The sequence below is a fragment of the Verticillium nonalfalfae genome (genome assembly GCF_003724135.2).
Source record: "Verticillium nonalfalfae strain VnAa140/NRRL 66861 chromosome Unknown scaffold_18, whole genome shotgun sequence".
Lineage (NCBI taxonomy): Eukaryota > Fungi > Ascomycota > Sordariomycetes > Glomerellales > Plectosphaerellaceae > Verticillium > Verticillium nonalfalfae.
The window spans coordinates 25,724-47,423 of NW_021167243.1; the positions used below are offsets into that span (position 1 = coordinate 25,724).

General features: G+C 54.7%; 7 protein-coding genes across 7 annotated transcripts; 5 read left to right on the forward strand and 2 right to left on the reverse strand.

Moving 5' to 3' along the window:
* Positions 1-533: 533 nt before the first annotated feature.
* D7B24_002959 (uncharacterized protein) lies at positions 534-3,055 on the reverse strand (the record flags this gene model as incomplete). The annotated part of the gene is made up of 6 exons (XM_028637154.1): positions 534-1,809; positions 1,861-1,954; positions 2,004-2,411; positions 2,476-2,575; positions 2,667-2,909; positions 2,969-3,055. The coding sequence occupies 6 exons, from the start codon at positions 3,053-3,055 to the stop codon at positions 534-536; spliced, it is 2,208 nt and encodes a 735-aa protein (XP_028497362.1).
* Positions 3,056-5,895: 2,840 nt separating this feature from the next.
* Positions 5,896-6,867, forward strand: D7B24_002960 (uncharacterized protein; the record flags this gene model as incomplete). The annotated part of the gene is made up of 1 exon (XM_028637155.1): positions 5,896-6,867. The coding sequence occupies one exon, from the start codon at positions 5,896-5,898 to the stop codon at positions 6,865-6,867; it is 972 nt and encodes a 323-aa protein (XP_028497363.1).
* A 905-nt stretch (positions 6,868-7,772) lies between these two features.
* Positions 7,773-9,908, forward strand: D7B24_002961 (uncharacterized protein; the record flags this gene model as incomplete). Its single annotated transcript, XM_028637156.1, has 5 exons — positions 7,773-7,958; positions 8,031-8,047; positions 8,111-8,582; positions 8,638-8,749; positions 8,827-9,908. The coding sequence occupies 5 exons, from the start codon at positions 7,773-7,775 to the stop codon at positions 9,906-9,908; spliced, it is 1,869 nt and encodes a 622-aa protein (XP_028497364.1).
* A 1,239-nt stretch (positions 9,909-11,147) lies between these two features.
* D7B24_002962 (uncharacterized protein) lies at positions 11,148-11,450 on the forward strand (the record flags this gene model as incomplete). The annotated part of the gene is made up of 1 exon (XM_028637157.1): positions 11,148-11,450. One exon carries the CDS (start codon positions 11,148-11,150, stop codon positions 11,448-11,450), a length of 303 nt encoding a protein of 100 aa, XP_028497365.1.
* A 668-nt stretch (positions 11,451-12,118) lies between these two features.
* On the reverse strand, positions 12,119-14,105 carry D7B24_002963 (uncharacterized protein; the record flags this gene model as incomplete). Its single annotated transcript, XM_028637158.1, has 3 exons — positions 12,119-13,330; positions 13,386-13,644; positions 13,699-14,105. The coding sequence occupies 3 exons, from the start codon at positions 14,103-14,105 to the stop codon at positions 12,119-12,121; spliced, it is 1,878 nt and encodes a 625-aa protein (XP_028497366.1).
* Positions 14,106-17,417: 3,312 nt separating this feature from the next.
* On the forward strand, positions 17,418-18,074 carry D7B24_002964 (uncharacterized protein; the record flags this gene model as incomplete). The annotated part of the gene is made up of 1 exon (XM_028637159.1): positions 17,418-18,074. One exon carries the CDS (start codon positions 17,418-17,420, stop codon positions 18,072-18,074), a length of 657 nt encoding a protein of 218 aa, XP_028497367.1.
* Positions 18,075-18,649: 575 nt separating this feature from the next.
* On the forward strand, positions 18,650-19,874 carry D7B24_002965 (uncharacterized protein; the record flags this gene model as incomplete). The annotated part of the gene is made up of 3 exons (XM_028637160.1): positions 18,650-18,694; positions 18,745-19,572; positions 19,629-19,874. 3 exons carry the CDS (start codon positions 18,650-18,652, stop codon positions 19,872-19,874), a joined length of 1,119 nt encoding a protein of 372 aa, XP_028497368.1.
* Positions 19,875-21,700: the final 1,826 nt, after the last annotated feature.

The window sequence follows — 21,700 nt, forward strand, 5'->3', positions numbered from 1 at the left end:
CTTGTCATGAGAAAAACGTGCTTCCTTTTCCATTTGTCGCGCACAGAATGCCACTGGTAGCGTTTGATACGGCAGTTGTCTGACTTGTTGCAATTGGGCGACGTGGTACTAAGGAACAGCCCTTACATGAGTACCTTAGTATTGAACGGGCAATTTATGAGGTAATTGTTTCTTTCTTCACGAAGCACCATGCTATGATAATAGCTTGAGCTTCAAATTGGTTGACTTTCGTGGCACGAGCAGGGCATGGATAGCCCCTTCAGCTGCGGCTCAGGCTTGTGAATTGCATGCGAAGTCTTTCACACTTAAAAGGGACTCTCCCAACTCTGAGGAAGAACCAAATCCGAAAAAAAAAACATCATTCTCAAGCCTGCCTCGAGCTTGATGTCCTACCCGGCAGGGGACCCTGACTCGGAAAGAGACACGTTCACAGGCATCACATAGCTTTTGAAAACAATCAGATGAACAAACAGACAACGCGCCCAAAACACTTTACACTCACGATCAAAACCTGCCTGCGCCCCTCAAACACACTACATCATTGTGTTCCCGGTGAAATCCAGGTTGAGGCCCTGCCAGTGCCACATGGTTCCCAGATCTCCAAGGTTCGCCAGCTCGGCATCCGTGATCATGCCGTAGCCCATATCCTGCATCGGCATGCCCGCCGGCTGGGCTGGCAGCTCGACGTTGGGCATAGCCCACGAGTCGGCATACTGTCCTGGCACGACTTGCGGAGGTCCGACCTGCGGAAGCCCAACCTGAGGAGGTCCAGCCTGGGGATGCCCGTTCATCTGGTGAGGCTGCTGGTGGTGGTGGTGGATGTGCCCGTTGCCGTTTGCATTGGGATACACCGTGGCGAGGCCGGACCCATCCGAGCTCGAGGCCGTGGCAGGCGAGTGCGTATTGTTGGACCCGGTGCCGCCGTTGCCGATGCCTGAATCCTCCGAAGGCGGGTACATGTACCCCGGGAACTGGTTGGGGTCGGTACCGTACGTAAAGCCCGCGACGGCAGGCTGCTGCTGCTGCGCAGGCGGCACGGCCAGCGGCGCCTCGAGAACCTTGAGCTTCTTGCGCTGGTTGGTGTCCGCGCCCCGGAGGGCGCCGTGGGCGCGCGGCAGCTTGCTCGAGAGCCGGCGGAGGATGTCGTAGGGCGTCTTGGCCGTCTCGGTGGCGGTCGTGAGCCTCTTGAGCGTGTGCAGCGCCAGGTCGATGGCCTTTGTGACCTCGTCCTTGCGCGGCAGGGTGCCGGCCTCGTCGTGCAGCACGGCCGACACGAGCAGCGTCGCCGTGTCGAAGATGCAAAAGGGCACAAAGTGAAACGTCGTGTCGCGCGACCAGACGTACTCGAAGAACTCGTGCACGGCGCCCATGAGCTTGAGGGCGTACTTGACGCCGTTGCTGCGCAGCGTCAGCTCCACCTCGGGCGTGTCCTTGGTCACCGTCTTGGCCATGTGCGGCCGCAGCGGGCCGAGCGTGACGGAGAAGGCGATGGTGTGGACGTAGTGTCGATGGAGGGCAATCCAGGGGTACTTGACCTCCTGCTGGCGGTCCGTGTCGACAAAGGCGTACGACGGCGGGAATGTCTGCATCCAGCTCTCGAGGATGTCTTGGTACTCGAAAATGTCATTGGGATCCGTCAGGTACTTGGGAGGACCGAAGCGCTTGAAGATGCGGGCGACGAGCTCGGATTGCAGCTTCATGTGAAGCAGCGGCGAGGTCGGGTAATCCTCGAGCGTCAAGCTCGGGAGGCCAACGTCGCAGTCGGAGCGATCGATGAGCATGGGGCGCGCGAGCAGAGCCGAGACGAGCCTGGCAAGTCAGCGCCAAGATCCTAAAGCTTCACGGGATTTCACCACCTACCAGTCCCAGGCATCCAGGAGGCACCAGAGGCGGCGACGCATCTCGCGCTCAAAGTCAGGGATTCCTGTGGCTTCCCGATGCAGGTCTGGTCTTACTGTCAGCATGCTACGCTTCATATCGTATACCATTCGCTCATCACTCACCAAGGTTCTGTCCCTCGCGAATGGCCGCACCCAAGACGTGCCAGCACTCGACAAAGCGTGCCTCGGCCTTGAACCAGTAGCACGAATGCAAGAGGTACTGCACCGTAAACATGTGCGTGTTGCCAACGGGAATGGCGCTGTGAAGCTCACGCGCGGCGTCGTGGTAGAGATCTGTCAGTTGCTGAACGGTGCGGCCAAGGTCGGCCTCGAGACTGGCGCCCATCTCTGCGTCAGTGTGCTGGACCGAACAAGCGCAGACCATGATGAGGAGACAGGTCCATGGAAGGCCAAGCGGCCGGTTGGCGGCACGGTCGGCCCACCATTCATGGTACTCTGTGAGGAAGTTGGGCGGGTACACGATGTAGTAGTAGTAATTGACGTTGCTGAGAAAGTTCTGGATCATCGAGTCTGTGGAGAGTCAGCAATGACATGTTCTCAAATCGGAGGCAAGCCCACGACTTAAGAGACTTACCGATATATGGTCTCGGGGGGAGGGTCTGGAGAGCGCGCTGAAGCTGCGGGCTCGTTTTGGGGTCCAGGTAGTATTGCTTCGGAGTCTTGCTCTTCTTGCCCTGTGATGGTCAGCATAATGAGCTGCATGGCGAGAACCATTTGTTCTGACAAGCTCAAGACGACCAGGGGAAAAGAAAACGAAAGGCATACATCAACATCAGGACCAAGGCCCAGGTTGGCGAACAGATGCGAGGCCGTGTAACCCACGGCATCGATGCCTTCGCCGTCATCAAACTCATCGTCATTCTCCGTCTCGGCGTAGCTCTGCTCGCGCTTCCGCTTGACTTCAGTAGACGGCGTCCAGGCACTGATGGGCGGAGGATCTGGGTTGAACTGGCACTTGTCGGCCACCTTGCGCTTCTGACAGTGGTTGCATGGCCATTCCCGATTGCACTTATCGTGTGATGTTAGTACGGATTGGTCGTTGCAACAGAACGGACAATCATGCTCACCTTTTGCTTACGACGCTGGCATTCGGAGCAGGCGGACCGGCTATAGCTGCCGTCTTTTGGCTCTTCAAGAGAGATTCCTGGGGCCATAATGGAGTTTGCTTGATTCCCAATGCTTCGTTTCTCAACCAGATCCGTTCTCTCGACAACTGAAGAAGATGAACGTCCTGGACGTCGTTAGTGATGGATTAGAATTTAAGTTGATCAGCAAAGAAAAAAGACCAGACGTACGTACTAGGACCATGGGGGTCACAAAATCCAGACACGAGTAGCAAGGACGCTAGTGCCCATGGGAGGGAGCGGCAGACAGCTACGTCAAAGCACTAGGCAAGGTAACACACAAGACAAAGTGAGGGGTAGCGCTTCCGGATGACGATCGCCGCCCACACGTGATGGGCTGGAGGAATACAGCGATCGCGACCCCGGGGGCCCCTGTAAGTCTGGATCGCCCCGGGGCGGCCATGGCAGGCAGCGGGCCTGTCTCGCACGAGGGGCTACCCTGTAACGCCGTGTAACCGTTGACCCAACGCAGACGACGCTGCAGCGGATCGCCATCCGTCGGATGGATCCAGCAGGGGAGGTTTCGTTCAGGCGGTCCCAGATGTCCCATGCGACGTCAGCCACCACTCTGCCCTACCCGGTTACGATATTCCAGCCCTGTCTCAGCAGCTATTGGGGGGGCAGGCAATGCATGGTGTTTATCGTTGCGATGAGGGGGGAGGGGCCGACAGGACCTCTGGTTGGTGACGCCACCCCAGGATTTAGGGGGCTCAGTGGTAGCAAAAGCAATGTGCGAGACACTGGTCCGGGCAGACGACAAATCAGGACTGGCTAGGCGAAGCCAAGGAAAAAGCCGTTGCTAGTTCTCGAGGAAGAAGAATGAAGGGGGCGTCGTTTGGTTCGTCTGGATTTCTCAACATTTGGAATCAGGGAAGGGTACGTGCTCAGTAGTGCAGCTGGAGATGGGGATAGGGGTTCTAAAATCCGAACTGGCCATCGTCTCGCGCGCGCCCTGTGACGGCAGAACCCGTTCGCCAGCTGAGGGTTTTGCGTGTTCGCTGCTTGTCGCTGCTTGTGGACAAGCAAGCGCCAAGCTGCTTCGGTTTGGTGCGTGTTGCCACCAGCGGGATGTCCGTACTGTAGACCTTGTCTTGCGGGTCTTGGCTGCGTCCTGCTTGTTGAGCGTTTCTGGTTTGAAAGGCGAACACCAGCAGGGCGAGAACAAGGTGTGGATTTGTAAGGAAATACCCGTTTTCCGAGGCCACTTGGACTGGACCTAGGGCAAATGCGGACATGATCAAAGAGGGTGATTTGATCAAGGCCAAAAAGTCCCAACTCTGCGGATCACTACACTACTCCCGACGGTGTAGTTAGCTTCCCTGGTCCCAAAATAGGAACTCGACAGATGTTCTAGAACCCAACACGACGACCGGCGCGGATTAGGGACGAAAACTGAAGCGATCATCTGGCGAGCCTGAATGCCATCACGACTTCTCGTTCGCAAAAGTTGACAGTCTGATGGACCATTCGCCACGCACAAGTCTGCTGTTGTTCCACTCACGTCCCACACCTTGCTTGCGCCTTTTCTCATGAGAGAGGCATCACCAGGGCTGGTAAAGTCGCCAGGGAATCTTGCATATTCGGTCTGCTGCTTTCTTGTATATCGCTCTGTGAATTGGCATCTGCTGGGCCCACCGGCCGGCTGGCAGGCACATTATCCCAGGCCTGTCGTCGTGATGGCATCTTGACTGACCCTGGCACCGAGAATTTTCGGCATGCATTTCAAACCCGATTACCGGGCGACTGGGCCGCCAAGTCAAATGAATCGCGATGGCATGCAGATCAATCCTCCATGTCGTGCTCGTAGATGACAGGCGGCGCGGTAGACACTAGTGAAACCCCGGATAGTCAAAATCATCATTGCCAAAACTGCGATCTTGTCACTCAGCTTAAATGAGTCGAGAATGCACCGTTCAGAGGAATGTCGAGTTGCGCGCTATCTGTCAATTCGAGCTATCGATTACCAAATCGTCGTCAATACCACCATCTTTACAATAATGCTGTGTCGGTCACACACATCCGAGCTTTTGGAAGACGCTCCACCATGGTCTTCTTCTCTGCATAAACATGCCGATGTTACGAAGGGAGGTTCCGAATGCATACTGAAGTATTAGCTAGCGACACCTGGAAGACACACTTGAAAATTCGACGCACGCCATATTGGTGGCCAAGGTTCGACGCCGAGATGCTGTTCAAATGAGGTTCTAACTAAGGTGCCCAGAAAGACCCTACTCATGCTCATAACCCTTTCAACAGCATCGCTCGGACACGGTGCCCTGCTCAGCCGAGTGGTTCGACGAGTTTCGTCCTAGAGCTGCTCTCCCTCGTGCACTCGATTGGCTGCTCGTCAAAGTCTGCCGCGTTGCGTAAGTTACACCATCCAGACGCAACCCGGCTGTCGAAATGCTCTTCAGCCCTACAACAACCTCGTTCTGCCAAACAACCCCCATCAACATGATAGCCTGCTACGCTCGATTGGCCACAGTCCCCATGTCATCCTTAGATCGAGGGCACATCCCGGGTTTCTGAACGGCATTGGACGCCCCGTGCCGCTCGCCTCATGGTACCATTGTTGTGGCTACATGCGAGCATTCGGGAATAGGCCGAGAGCAGGTTAGCATGCACTGGGCGTTATCAGGCGACGACTCTATTGGGGTCCTCACCAGCCCCAGAGGCCGATGGTCGCCAGCAGGACAAAAAGGCACGCTGCGTCCCCTCGAGAGCATGCCTTTTTTTTTTCTTGAGAAGACGAAAACTATTTATTAGCTTGCAATTTGCGGCACAGTTTCGGTCCTCGATTGCGCCCTGGAGATTCCGACACACGCTGTGACTTCACAGTATCAGTGTTTCTTTTACAACACGCACACATCATGACTCGGGTGATGCAAAGATCGGTCCCCTCACGTCCGGTCAAGCGCCTGCGCGTACTGTCGCTTCTGTCTCTGCCACTCACCATTTCGATGGCCCAGGACGTGACGCAGGGGCCGCTCGCTCCCGTCAGCCTGGGCACGGACACGGAGCTTGCGACGGCGCGAGCCTGTGCCGCCGCATGCCTCGTCTACAACGGTATCTGGGTGTGCGGCGTCAACGCGGGCTACGATGACCTGGGCATGGCGCTCGAATGCGGGTGCGCGTCGATCAACGGCTGCTACTGCAACACCGAGCTCGCGAGCTCGGCGACGGCGTATCTCTCACGCTGCGTCAGTAGTCGATGCGCCGACTCTGTGGAAAACTGGACGCAGGAGGTGGCCGGGATGCTGGGGATCTACGAGGGGTACTGCGCGACGGCGCTCGAGGCAGGAGAAGGGACGGCAGCGGCGACGACGACGACGGCGACGATGACGACGTCGAAGGCCAAGACGACCACGGGAGGAGCGACTGTCGCGGCTGACGCGACGAGAAGTGCGCCGACGAGCGGAGGGGCGGGGGAGACTTCGGCCGCAGAGGAGGATACGACGGAGAACGGCGGGGCGAGCGAGAGCGAGACGGACGGAGGTCTCAGTAAGTCAGACATTGTGGCCCTCGCGGCGAGCCTCGGCGTCGGGATCCCGAGCCTCATCGTCGCGTTGGTGACGCTGTGTATCCAGATGAAGAAGAGGAAGAGGAACGCTGGTGTGACGGCCACCGAACAGCACCGGCAAAGCGGAGCTCACGTCGTGCCGCCCACGGAAAAGCCCGTGGAACACCCCTCTGAAAAGCCTGTCGGATACACCCCTGACGGAAAGGCTGATGGACCGCAGGCGTGGAAGGCTACCGACACGGGGTTCCATGGCGCAGAGATGCCGCAGAATAGTCTGCCGTCCGAGCTGCCAGGTAACAACAGCTGGCAGAAGGGGTGCTGAGAAGGGGTGCTGAGGGGAGAGTCGTGCTGACAGAGGGACTGATTCTCGTCGTCTCGCGAATTCGTATCCAGTGTCGCCGAATTGGAAGATGGACCAGATACTAGGTCGCTGGCGCTTGCTTGTTCCTGAGGCTGATCGTGAGACCAGGAGGGAGGGTACCGTACCTATGTATGTGGCACACCCAGAGCAACGGCACGTCCCCGCCTTGGCGGTCGAGCATGGGGTCGTGCAGCGTGTTTGGCTGCTCGTGCGTGTGTGGTTCGAGATGACTTCTTTCTTTTTTTCTTGTCCGACAGAAGCAAGAAGCATGATGCCGATGAACTGTTGGTGCGTTGTGCTGATGGTGAACAAACTGGCCACCAGCCACCATCCATGCTGTGGCGCTCAGCACGAGAAGCCATAGCCACGGTGACAGGTCCCGGTACAGCCACAGTGACAGCCACAGTGACAGGGATGCTGTCCGTGTGGCTCGCACATTGCCAACCAGAAGAAGGAGCAGCCGTCGAGCGTTCCTGCGCCAAAGTCGTCCATCGTCACAGCCGTCCGTCGTCAACCCAGCCTCGCCCCTCACTGACTGCCTTCTGTCTCTGCAAGACCGACATCACCGTCCCTGCAAGACACACATCACCGTATCTGCAAGACACACATCACCAGCCTCGAGCAGCAGCCGAAACACAATGTGCTGCCCAACGGCTCCCAACATGGCCCATGCCACAATACGATGCACAGGCCCGGGGGCAGTCTCGCACACAGACAGACACATGCACGGTCCCGCACTGTATCACAGCAACGCGGGTACCCGTGTCTTACGACCTCATTTCCAGCGCCAAAACATACATTGAGGCCAAGCCACCGTACATTTCTGCCTCGACATCCAACCGCCAGACAACGATACGGCCGGTACCATGGCGCCGTCGACGAAGCGCAGCCGACCGGAGATCGTGCCGAATCCCTCCACCGAGCGGGCTCAGCCAGTGACTGCACCTCTGCCGCCGTTGAGCTCCAAAACCGTGCCAAGCTCCAAAGCTGCCCCAGCGCCGCCAGGGGCCCCGAAGCGCCTCATCATCACTTGCGATGGCACATGGATGGACGTGAGTGCCTTTGAACTGGTGTAGCGAAGAACCAAAGAAAATAAGAAAAAATATGTACTAACTCTTCCGCAGTCGCTCGGCGAGAAAGGGTAAGTGAGGCGGCCTCGCCACCTGGACTCTTGACATGTCATAAACTCTAACATCACACCCAGCGGCGACCCCCAGTCAAACGTGACCCGGATCTCACGCGTCCTTCGCCGGACATGCCAGAATGGCATGCATCAGATCATCGCCTACAACCCAGGCGTCGGTAGTGGTAATGCGCTCGACCGTGTCACCGGTGGCATGCTAGGCGTTGGCCTTGAGCAGGCCATTCGCGAGGTCTACAATTTCATCTGCACCAACTACGTGGATGGCGATGAGATCGTTCTCGTCGGTTTCTCACGCGGCGCTTTCACGGCCCGGTCCGTGGCCGATATGGTCGCCTCGATCGGCCTGTTGACGCCTGCCGGCCTCGACTACTTTTTTGCCATTTTCGACGATTACGAGCACATGGGCAGCTCCAAGCGTGCCCCGGAGGACTTTCTCTGCGACGATCTGCCTCCTTACGCAGGACAGCTGGGCGAGGACAAGTTGCGCTGGGAAGCCCATCGTAAAGACATCTACAGGCGCTGGCTCAAGACGGTGAGTGACGACCCTGTGCCGCGCTTTGGCCGTTCAAAGACTGACCGGCTCCGAGCTTGGCTACACGCGAGACACGCATGCCGATGGCAGAACCCTCATCACGATCAAGGCCCTCGGCGTCTGGGACACTGTTGGCACTCTCGGCGTCCCTCCTGTACCCATCATTGGTGTGGCCGGATCATCTGACCAATACGTCTCCCCTCGAACGCCCCGCTCTGCCGCGCCGCACCTGCTGACCGACTAGATACGTGGAAGTTTACCAACACGGAGGTTTCAGATCGGGTCGAGAATGCCTTCCAGGCCCTCGCCCTCGACGAGCCGCGGTTTGCCTTTCGACCTGCCCTCTGGGAGCGCGTCCGCGAAAACCGCACCAATCTGAAGCAGGTCTGGTTCCCTGGTAATCACGGCGGTGTTGGTGGTGGCTGGCACGATCAGCAGATCGCCACCATCTCGCTGGCCTGGATGTGTGATCAGCTGTCGACAGTAGGGATTGAGTTCAGCCTTCCTCGCATGACTGAGGTCTTCCTCGAAGGTCTTCGTTACAATGCCGCCCATCCTTTCCCCGTCGTTGGTACGACGAGCCCGCTCCCTGCGTGGGCTTCCTTCTTGTGGCAGCAGCAACCCAAACTTCTGCCCTGGGGCGCCCCGGACATCTGCCGCGCGACACACGTCGTCCGCGACGAGACAGAACACGACGACGCCACATGCAAGCACCACCGTGCCCGCCCTGAGCAGTACTGGCAGACGGCACGGCCGTGGGCTCTGGGCCAGATCCGCGCTCCCACGAGCCGTCTGCAGATGATGGCTGGTGAGACGGTGCGCAATCCCGGGCTCTTCATGCGAGCCGACTGTGACACGAACAAGGACACCGACCAGCCACTTCTCAACACAAACGAGCGGATCCATAGCTCGGTCCGTGTACGGCTCGCGTGCGAAGGTCTCGGCCTCGATGACGGAGAAACCTGGAGGTGCAAGTCACTGAGCGGCGGCTCGCGCAGTGGCCGACAGATCTGGCGGTTGGCGCACGGGTCCGCCTTTCGGCCGGCGGCAGTGGATGCCCTACGCATGTTCCGCCCCAGGGAAGTAGAGCTAGGGTATCCCGCCGAGTACCTCTACCCCGTCGACGAGCGCGATGGCCAGTGGCAATGGGTGTTTGATCAGGAGGGAGACATCACGGGCGCTGGGCATGAACGGGTGCCGCAGGCCCTGGTCCTGCCAGAGGAGCCGATGGTCGGTTATTGGGAGAAGTACCTGCTGGCTCTTACCTCGGGCTATCCTGATGTTTGGCGGTATGCCGAGAAGCACCCTCCTTTTGCCTACAACTGAGTGGTGAGGGTCTTGTTTAAGCCGGGGCATGTTTTGATACCACTTGAGCGATGCGCCCTGTTAGAATTGCATGTTGTCTTGCCATTGGTTATTCTCGGTATTCTAATCCAGCTGGCACTCTGTGCTGCACGTAAACATGGTTCCATTTGCCTGAGCCCCTACTTGAACCTTCGAACGCGCAAAGCTTATTTAAATCCTAGTAAGGCCAAATCAGGATAGCTTTCACAGTACACTCAAGTATTCAACTTCTTGCCGTCACGTCGCTGCCGTTCATGTTCTCCTGGGAAGGACGGCATGATTCTCGTACAAACCATCCTTCCAAGGAAGGGTATATGTGCCATACACTCGTAGCTCGTGATATACGGCCCGAACCCGTATACGTATCATAACCCCAGAGTGAATGTTATAGGAATACATCTTCAGCCGGAGCTCCGTCTCCGCTGGTGCTCGAGGCGGAGCTATCTGGAATATCACGGAAAGGCACGGTATCGGCATCGTGGTCATACCATCTTCACCTGTAACGCGCAAGCTAATAGAGTCAGAGTAGAAGCTCGATCATACTCATGGATAAAAAGCCTCGAGATGTGACGCCAAGGCGGGCTCGGAGGCTAGGCTAAGCCGCGAAACCTGAACCCTTGTCCGAGGCACCAAACGGTGGGCGGGGCGGGGTCGGCATGAAAAGGGGCCACCAATACGCCTCGTCGACGAAAGTTCGCCCGTCTTGTCGACGACTTGCATAGCCTCCGAGGCAGGGCGAACCATGAGAATCTTGCATCCTGACAAGCGGGAAAAATAGCATTCGACCGCTTGTACGGACCGGGTGCCTCCGATTTGCGCCGGATGTATCTGGTTCTGCTTTTTGCCCGCGATATCGGCTCCTTGGACGGGCCAATCTTACTCCACAGCGAGATCGTCTGTCTCAATCATGGGCATGCAAGGGTGCGCCATCCCGACGCCACGGGCGAGCTAAAGTTTAACCTCACAGTACTCAATCAAGACATGAACGAGCTGGGTGATTTTAAGCGGCAGGACGCGGAAGAGCTCGTCTCGACGGGAACCCTGAATCGAATCTCCGCCGCGTCGACAGGCGGTCGTCAGCGTCTATAAGACCTCCTGTCTCGCCACCGGCTAGCACGCCATTGCCCATCGTGAGCCTCATCCCAAATCTCCACCCATCTTGCGACGAAAAACTACGACGACAACGAGGTCGCTTCGAGTCAATCGAACCCAGCAGCAGCCATGGTCTCGTTCCAAACCCTCCTCCTCCTCGCGGCCACCGCCCTCTCGGCGACCGCCTTGCCCAGCACCAGCGCCAAGCCCCCCGGAAAACCCCCCCACCACGACCCCTGCGCCACGGTCCGCTGCGGCTTCAACACGGTCTGCGAAGCCGTCAAGGGCAAGGCGCGGTGCGTGCCCGGCACCAAGTGCGGGCCGACCATGTGCGGCGCGGGCCAGGTGTGCTGCAACGCGAGCTGCGGCATCTGCACGCCGCCTGACGGTGCTTGCATCCAGATCTTCTGCGAGAGTCCCAGCAAGTTCTGAATGTTGTGATGGACACGGGAGGCTGCGGAACAGAAGAAAACTGACGGGCATGGGATGATGGCGGGGGAGCCGGCTGGTGGGCAGTGCGGCCTCCTGAGAAGCGGGCAGTGAAAGGGGCTGTGGGCAGTATATTAAAGTTGACGGGCGTGATTGGAATAAAACATGGAATCACCTGGCCTTATTGCGTGGCGGCTGTGAGGCGCATGCGTAATACGTCTCGCGCATGAAGGAGCGTTGATCGTTTTAGCCTGTTCTGCCTCAGATTAGGCGTCTAGGCGAGGCTGGGAAATGCTGACCGCTGACCAGATGCCTAGTAATTGGATAATTGAGAGAGCAAGAACGCGAGAGCCAACGAGTCAGATATCCCGACGTGAAACATTACGCTGCACCAAGATGTCGTCGGTCCCCGTGCATGTACGTGGCTCGGCACCGATCGAGACTCGGGATGTGCCGTCTTGTTCAGCGGCCTGGCCTGCGTCAGGATCTACTAGGACCAGATGGAGATAGGACTATTAAGGATTCTATAATTTCTATCCTGATAATGAAGTACAAAGATCTGACATTCTATCCATGACTGAAGATGAAAACTTGAGTAAGCCAGGCGCCCAACGAGGAATGGCGAAAAGCCACTATGAAAGAGGGGTTAGAAAGGAAACAAGAAACACATCTCACTTCCGAAGAAACCTCAAGACGAGGAATGCCAGGACCCTGTACACCACGATGATGCTGATCATGATTCCCACACGCTGCCCAGTCTGGCCACGAGAGATGTTCAGATTCGACAAGACAGCTCCTCCGTCAATCTTACCCTGAGAGTTCAGTGCACTGGGGAACATGCAGCTGAAGGACCCGTCCGCAGCACGGCCGCAATCGTATGTCGCGCTCTCAAACTCGTTGACCATCATGCCTTGGAAGACGTAGGCCTGGTAGTCGATGTAGTGGAAGACGTATTTCCAGAAGACGTTCAGGATGTTCATCGGAACTAGGAAGCCGCCGACGCACATCCACAGGCCGTTGGCAAAGGCGGTGATGGCCAGAGACACGACAAAGATTGGGAAGATGCTCGAGACCAGAACGACGAGAGATTCGGCGGCAAGGAGATCCAGGAAAAGCCACATGACAAAAGTCATGAAAGCCGAGCCGTCGGAGCGCATACCGACGAGCCAATACGCGACAACCGAGAAAAGGATCGTGATGAGGAAGAGAAACGGAACGCCGATGAGGAAGTTGGCCAGAATAAAAGAGGAGGGGCCAACCAAGCCGTTGGCCCTCTCCTTTTGGAATGTCATGAGGTCCTCCAGGAAGGCCGGCACGTATGCAACAGCCATGAACGAGATGAAGGCACCACTAAAGAACATGGCGTTGATGTACGGTTGGATGTACTCCTGAGAGTCTCCGAGTTGCAGCCACACTGTACCCATCATGATTGCCAGACCGAGATACATGACGATACGTATGCCATAGGCAACAACATCGCGATATGCCTTGATCCAGGCACGTTGCAAAAGGGTCAGCGGGATCATATAGGGTCGGGGCCTCGGCAGCTTGATGGACGAAACGTCGAGTTTGGACATGGTGCTCGACTTGTGAATCTCGTCAGTAAGCGCGCGTCTCTTTTCGCCCTCATGCCAAGTATCGCTGATGTGCTCTGTACGTTTGAGCACCTCTCCATTCTTGTCAAGATCAATGTTGATAAGATCGAGGAAGAATTCGGCTGGGTTCGTCATGGCCGGGATCGGGTACCCAATCTCTTCAAAGTATCTTGGTGCATCTTCTATGGAACCGAAATAGCATGTTCGACCTCGGGAGAGAAGATTAAGCTTGTCGAACAGCTGGTAAGTTGTCGTTGAAGGTTGGTGGATGGAAGCAATGATGATGAGCTTTGCTCAACGTTAGCACCCGTCAAATTCTCCGCAAACTGGGCTCGTCACCTACATTGTTCCGCTTGCCTATATCCTTGATATGCTTGATGACCTCGTAACTCAGAGCCGAATCGAGACCACTCGTGGGCTCGTCCAAGAACAGCACCTTGGGGTAGGTCACCAGTCTGCTAGCAACACCAAGTCTCTTCTTCTGGCCACCGCTGAGTCCCTTTTTGATGGGAGTGCCCACAATTGTATGTGCTTGGGACTGTAAACCAAAGCTTCCGATGAGCTCATCAACACGACGGAAGGCTTCGGCCTTTGTCACATTTCTGGCCGGGTTAGTTGATAGCCTTCCAATAGGGGTTCCTGGTGACGTGGCTTACCTGGGAAGAGCGAGTTGAGCGGCGAAGATCATAGTCTCTCTGACAGTCAAGCTGCCGATGAGCGCGTCTTCTTGTTCGACGTATGCGGAAATGCCTCGAAGGGTGGAAGTGTCAATTCGAATACCATTGACACATATGTCGCCTGTAGTGGTGGCCCCAGAAGCAGCGACACGATGCGCAAGCGTGTTGAGTAGCGTTGTCTTGCCAGAGCCACTGGGTCCCATGATGGCCAGCATTTCGCCTGCATTGACAATACCCGCAGGCTTGGTCAGGATCGAGAGTGGCTTTTTGGTCACCCTGTCCTTCACCATGACGCTGATTTCTGACCACGAGAGGTTATCGACAACATCGTTGGTAGGCCTGTACGACGACGATTGGCCGAGCTCGATATCTTGTTCTGACTCCATTGAATTGGATCTGGAATACTCTTGGAATGATTATGGTGATGAAATTTTCTATGAAAGAGAGTGTGATACGAAGACGAAGAAGGTGGCGCTCATTCTTATACCCTAGAATATGAAGCCTGCAATGAGCATCGCCGACCTATACTGAGAACACAGGAGTCCGGGCACTCGGGCTTTCTGCTGAATGTGACATTCAGTAATGCCCACAAGGCTGGGAATGTAGGGGCGACCTGGCAGTAGTGGGACCAAATCCCTGATGACAGGCGTCGTAACCCATTTCGGGGAGGCCGTAAACCGATGAAGATGTAGGACGCCGACTCGATGTGGAGACACTCTCAGAGCTGAGTGCCCGTGGCAGGATCAAAGCCGCTTCCGGCCATTGATTACTGGCAGCTCAGTGGATTAAATCTTGCAGCGATCCCACGTCAGCACAGCCTCAAACGAGCTAAATGACGGCGAGACTGATTGCCAAGCTCCGTTCAATCGCGTCCACAGGCCGCAAGTTCGCTACAGAACGGCAGTGTTTTACCTCTACGAGTGAACCTTCACTCTCCAATAGACGCAGGTTATGGCCATTTCAATTGCACGAGAGCCGCACAGGCGGCGTCAAAGGTTGGAATACCAGCTGCAGGGCTGCCGGAATGTAGCTTTGCGCGACGCCAGGGACTCTTCATGCGCGAGGTGAGAACCAACGAAGAGCCGAAACTGGGGCGGGGACCTTCGGCGACCAAGTTGTGCTAGTGATTGGACCCCAGTTCCCCGAAACAGTGACAACTTTCTCGGCTTCCATGTTGTGATTTGAGGAACCTTGTTGCCGCTTCCAGAAGCAATCTGGCCACGTCTTCCGGGAAAAGCATAAACTGAATGGCGCATCAATTGGAAATGCCGTTGCCAGGTGAAGACCCCGTCTTGATATTTTTGAGCACCTGTACGGGTCGGACAGTCGGCGTTTGGCACCAGAGCGAATGGAACGGGCTTTGAGCTTGGAACGTTTGTCAGCAGTAAACCAAGTTGCTACGAATGGTCGCCGTCGTGAATTGCAAGTGCCCATGGCTTCTCAAAGGTCGTCGCGACATCTTTATCTAGCCCAAATAAACTACCTTACAGTAGTCCACCCCGAGAAGGTATTGCTTCGCGTTGGGCAATAGCGGCCTCGGGATATGGGAAACCGACGACTGACGCGAAGGTTGGTTTTTAGCGTGGAGAACCGGAAGGCCATGACTTGTTTGATGAATGATGACGCGATGGATGAGAGAACAGTTCTGTTTCATTTCCTGGAGTTGCCATCAGGATGAAATTGTCGGAGCGTGATTGTGAACAGAGTGAGGTTTTCTTCCACAGGTTGACACCTGTCAAGTGGCCCCCGTGGAGCCACGGAACAAGGGGCACGTTAGGGGCCAAGAACTATGAGAGCGTACACAAGTTGACAAGGACTGCAGAGGGCCCTCCCAGCTGCGGAGGCCCAGAATTCAGATGCAGTACAGCCCCATACCTATTATCTATTGCCTGCGAACCACGTGTGGAAGACCTCTTCACTCTGCTCAATCAATGCTCTGACAACACCGCAATCATCGATCAAATACATGGCAGCAGGAGTTCGTAAATCTCTAGTCCTCAGCAGCTGCAGGGTCGCCTGCGCTCTGACAGATTTATAAATTAATTTGCCTCCGCATTTATGATGCACTCAAAGTAGCTGCTTAAGTTTCATGTTTCACAGCCATCCGTCGATGCCTCCGGGCAGCAACGTTCAGCGGAGTGGAAGGCGTTGGTACGGCGGGGTTGCATCAATCGATCGTTGTGTATGTAATAACGTGTAGATGTAGACCTTAAAGGTAAATAAATCTTTGCACTTCACAATGCCTTTCATAATGACTTGAAAACTAGAGAACCTTGTTCATAATGCCCGAGAGTGCCTCTCATCCACCCCGTCTCAGCTCCCTTCCCGGCTCACAGGGACTGTTGCAGTCACAGGCAGGTGATGATTGATGTAGATTGCCGGACGCATGGAAGCCATGATGTAGCGGGTACGGGTCTCCCAAGTCCAGGCCGACTGGTTTGTGAATCGAAATCCTGACAAGCTTGCGTCAAGTGTGGGATGCAGACGAAGTTGCCTATTGGAGTGACAAGTTTGGCTGGTCGATCAAAAGATCCTGCAACAGCCTACCATAGTGGTGTCACAGCCTGGCTGAAGCACTTATTTGCAGTAGGCTCTGTAGGCATTTTGTACGGACAGGCCTGTGTGTTCTAAAGGGTCCACAGTCTGAACGGGGATGGAATGAATTGCATATGTGACAAAACTCCAATCAAAAGTCGGTATCCGAAAGCACCTGCGGAGCGGGGGCCTCAGAGGTTTAGATTGGGGGCTGATGCAATGGCAGCGCGTATATGAAGGCCACAGAGAGCCAGAGTTTAGACCTATTCCAACCCCTAACTAGGAATTGCCGCGAATATCTCCTGTGCAAGGCCTCCTCTCTGCTCAATCCACTGCTTTGACAGTCTGCTACCTATCCCTCGGGCCATCGAAGCTCGGAAGCCCATGTCGAGGCATTCTCGTCTCAAGTAGCAAGCCTTTTTCTGGAGATCTCCAAGTCACTAGCCTTTGGCCAGAGATTATGAGACCAGAGAAGCAGCAGAGATGGGTCGGGCTCGATCTAGGCGCACGCATGTTGCCAAGTCAGTAATCTAGCCAAGGCCTCAAGTCCTACGTTTCTTTCTCGTTTTTTCTTCTTTTTTTGAATTCACACGTGAAGCAATCTTTCAAGAATCTTGAATGAGCCGATCCGGCTAATAAACCTTTTCGCGAGTAAGCGATGAAGACATGATCAGCCTTTAGGACATAATCATTAAGCCATCAGTAACAGAAGCATCATGGTTCCTTTTGCCGAGGTAAACTGCTACCATCGCTCAATCAATCACAACCCAACGTCGCATCCGCGATGGAGGCAGACCGGCTCTTGAGCTGCCGGGCTGTCAAGCTGACGGATGATTAATGGCCGGCCTATTAATCTGCCGAAACTTTCGGCTGAGCCGGAGTGTTTATAGCCAAAGAGGATTCATTGACGCGACCTTCCAGCATAATTAACCTTCAGCGCATGCGGGCCTGCCTCCACAATGCGTCCTGTGAAAGGCCATACCTCTGATTTACATTATGGATGTCATATGAGCAGTGGTGATCAATCTAAACCCGTTTGTTTGCATGGCCGCCACCCAACTGCGCATTGGATACAAAAACAGACCGAACCCTACTCTTCCTTGCTTCGCTCTGTTCATGCTCCAGACGCAAACCGCTGCTATATCGCTCAACTGTTCAACAGCATGGACTACTTCAAATCATTACCATGGTTCGACGCTCTGACTAAGGAGCCAGGCTTTGAGACGTTTACCCCAGTCAGCCGCTCCAACGAAGATTACGACGACGATAAGGTTCCGAAAAACCAACTTCTGCGCCGGACCCTCAACAATAGGGACGCGATACCGCACTGCGTCGGCTTCTACATGAAGCACACTCCACCGCATGTCGAAGGACATAAAATCAGCGCTTCGAACTCAGTTGTGACCGAAAAGTCGCCCAAGAAGAGATTCTTGGTACCATCATGTTCCGTTGCATACGATCTGCGTCCGGGAGTCAATGGGTTAAACGGTACCGTTCAAGGCGGCTTTGCAGCAGCCCTGATGGACGATACAATGATCGACGTGATCATACTCAATGACGAAGCGCAGCAACGCTATGGAATCGAAGGAGAGCTACCTGCGGACGTCGTGGACCTTCGTAGACAACACGCCGCCACTGCGTACATCAACGTACAATTTCGGAAGCCAATTTTCACCCCGCAGGTTGTCGTTGTCACAGCTTCTCCAGTCAGCCTGAAGGGGCGCAAATTGATTCTCAGCGCCGAGATTAAGGATGAAAAAGGCGACATCTGTGTCACATGTGAATCGTTGCTTATCGGACTTCTCAAGGAGAAGATTTGAGGCACGCTAAAGACGAAAGTAACGACGGCGAAGAACAACTCAGGTTCTAAGGTGTGATGTAGCTTGTTTGGAAGTGCAGTAAATGCTGCTATGACAGAATCGGTCGAGACACTCAAGCGTTTTATATTTAACAATGAATTGACCACGGAATACGTCAAAACCCAACATGGAAGCAATAAGGGGCCGATCGTGAACATTTTGCGACGTGGACTTTTTCTTGTTGGACATGACGCTGGTTGGTGCCTCATAAAGGGAGGGTGGTCTACAGGCTGTCGAATCACGATGTCAGTCGCATGTGGGTAGGCTACCCCTCATTCGTGTGCATCTCAGTGTTGAGCGGCCATGGGTAAGGTAGCCGACTTCCTTACCTTGCTCACTTCACTGAATGGACCTTTACCTTTCATCCCTCGGAATACTTATCACGCACGTCAGGATCAGCACCAACATCGCGATAATCCAAATTGACTAGCCAAGGCGACGACCCCTATCAAACCAATACAGAACTGCTTGCAATCAGCGCAGCACTGCAAGCTACTTCCGTTGACTGAGATATTTATCAGTCCTCAGTCTCCATCATGCCATTTACTAAGAAGCTAGGTGTTGGAATCCTTGGCGCAGGAGTATATCCTCTTCTCACCACATCACTCCATACGCCGCTGATTGTGAACAGGAGGTGTTCCAAATCTGCCATGGGCCCTGCCTGCTCTTGATGCCGCATCTCTTTACCCTCCAGTCCATTTTCGACATCTCGCCCACGAACACCAAGCACTGCGCAGAGAAGTTTAACGTACCGCACCAGGCTACGTCTCCAGAGGAAGTGCTCAGAAATCCCAACGTGGATCTCATTATGATCCTGACATCTGACGACAGCCATGCACCGCTCGCCGTGGCAGCTATCAAAGCGGGCAAGTTCGTCATGATCGAGAAGCCCATGACGCTGTCGATCCCTTCAGCACAGTCCATTATTGATGCTGAGGAGCAAGCTGGTGGCTCTCGCGTCTTCATTGGCTACATGCGCCGGTACGCGCCTTCGTTCCTTCAAGCCTTTAAGCGGGAAGTTGCTTCTATTCCGAAGCTTCTATACGGCAGGGTCCGCGATTTTTCTGGGCCGAATGCGAATTTCACTAGCCAGAGCGGTACGTTCGCAATCAAGCCGAACGACTTTCCTCCTGGCAGCAACGCCGAGAGAGATGAGCGATTCGAGGCCCTCTACGCAGAAGCGTTTTCCGGGCAGGCCATCACTGATGCCCACCGAAAATACTGTCGCTTCCTAGGTGGTCTCGGGTCGCACGATTTCTCTCTCATGCGCGAAACCCTCGGCATGCCTGAAAGGGTGATCGGAGTCTCCGTCAACCATCCATTTTATAGCTCTATCATGTCGTTTCGAAACAAGGACGGATCTCCTTATTCGGTCACGTATGAGAGCGGTATCGACGAAGTCCCCGTTTTCGATGCGCATTTGGCGCTGTATGGGGAAACGAAACGTGTGACAATCAAGGTTAGAATCTGCCCACAATAGGGTGATGCTTCGTGAGAAAGCTGACACGACAGCAGTATGACAGCCCTTACGTTAAAGGTCTGCCCATCACTGTCGAGGTAGATGAGGTCAACGAGCATGGCGAGGTCCAGCACAGACAAGTCTTGTCGTCTTACGAAGACACATACACCGCCGAGCTTCAGGAGATTCACGACTGCTTTGTCAAGGGCAAAGCTATCAAGACAACTCCCAAAGATGCTCTGGAAGACATTACACTGTACGACATGATGTACAAGGTGTGGGCTGCTGGGAAGAACGAATAAGCCTGGGAACGAACTCACAATGTTCTGGTGGGACAGTAAAGCTTTGAGCGAACGTAAGACGGTCCCGAATGATACAGAAAACCATATGATAAATAGCAAGGGGCTCAGTCAACGCCTGACCAGTTAATACTTTGTCTCGGCTTGCAATCAACGCTGAGGGAACTTCTTGCCGCGTAGCAGCATTTCCCATCACATACGACCATACCTACTGGAGAACTCGGGATCCCGTCCGCTCTCCCATAGATAAGCCAGTAAGGGTCGGACTAGTAGTTGGGTGGGTGACCACCAGCGAATCCCTGATGTTGTATGTTTTTGCTCGTCTTTTGCTTTGTCCTGGTCGTTGAAAATTGTTTTTGGTTGTGGGGTTCTGAAGCCGGAAATAGCGCGGTGAATTCTGTTGGTGGCACTCACTCGCACAACAGCAGTCACCTGGTGCCGGGTGGCCTTTGCGCCCAGTGCCTGCCATAGTTTCGTTCCAGGCGCATGTTGAATCGCTGCAGAAAACACAAACCTTTCCCGTACTTGACACTTTCTAAGAGATTGTATTCTGCCTCAATGTTCTTAGCGTGACCGTCCCGGTCTTTACTTTAAAAATTGGGTGTTTTCTACTTTAGATACCGGAGAACGCATTCTCCCAATCCATGTTAGCACCTGCCCACCTTCTGTCACTGCGTTGTCTTCGCGCACAGCCCTGGGTGCCATGTAAAGCCTTAAGAACAGACTATAACACTAGCACTGTATTTGTACTAAACTTTTACATCTTATTGTCTCTTCGTTTTCCGATACTATCAAAGAGAGCGTTTGCGGATTGCTGGTAGTTCCGCAGATGGCGAAGAGGGTCGTGATAATCGCAGGCAGGAAGTAGTCTCGAAACGACCATCCAAAGCATCAGAAAAAGGCCCGGACGAGTGGAAGGAGGATGGACCGCTAGACTTTGTCTCAAAAGTATACCGTTTCCCTTTACCAAGTCCGCTTGCCCATTACATGTACACGAACCTTCAGCCCACCCTAAGCCCTGACTGGATAACAAGCAGCAGCAATACGGGGACGCCGGACATGCCTGGAGCTTTCAAGCTTGCCAGAAGGATGAATAATTTCCTTGGTGGTAGTCAAGGCCATGGATGGCAAAAATACTCTCTCGGACTCTATAGGGGGGCCTCAAGCCGTTAGCCGGTCTGCCCGAAGACATCACATCTGGGGAAAACGGAGGTCGTCAGGGTAGCACCAGGGAAGCACGTCAACTGCAAAGAAATGCTGCCGTCGACATCATGCAAGAGTGAGTAGTTATAGGAACTATGAATTATCTGGTTTCGGATGTGCTTCAGCGTTCTATTCATGGCTGGACGCGATGATGGATCTGCATATTTCAAGACTGATACCTTCTCTCAAACTCGAGGCCCGGAATTACCTCGAGATTATGGCCATCCAATCTATTTTCGGACAGTTGCAAACATCGCAGTTCATTACAGCTAAAGAGAATTTATTTCAGTGCTACCACCCCGTCGAGCCTGCACGGAAGGTCTGGTGGCGTGAATTAAGCATTTGTGGTATTTTGAGGCATGCCAAATCAGAATAAATTGACTCACGTCAACTCTCACGCTCCTCCTTTTTCTCCATCCTCACAGTGGCGATCTTCACAAGTCGGGTCACGGGGTTGATCGTTAAGGTTTCCATGGAAAACGAACGATCATTATCCTCAAAGCTGCTAAAAGCGGTGTCAAGCTCACAAGGCACGTTCCCCAGTACGAGCGGAAAGTCCACGCAACCCAGGCCGCAGTGCATGCACGCGCGAAACATCTGCTGCGGAAAGTCTCAGGTGTTCGGCA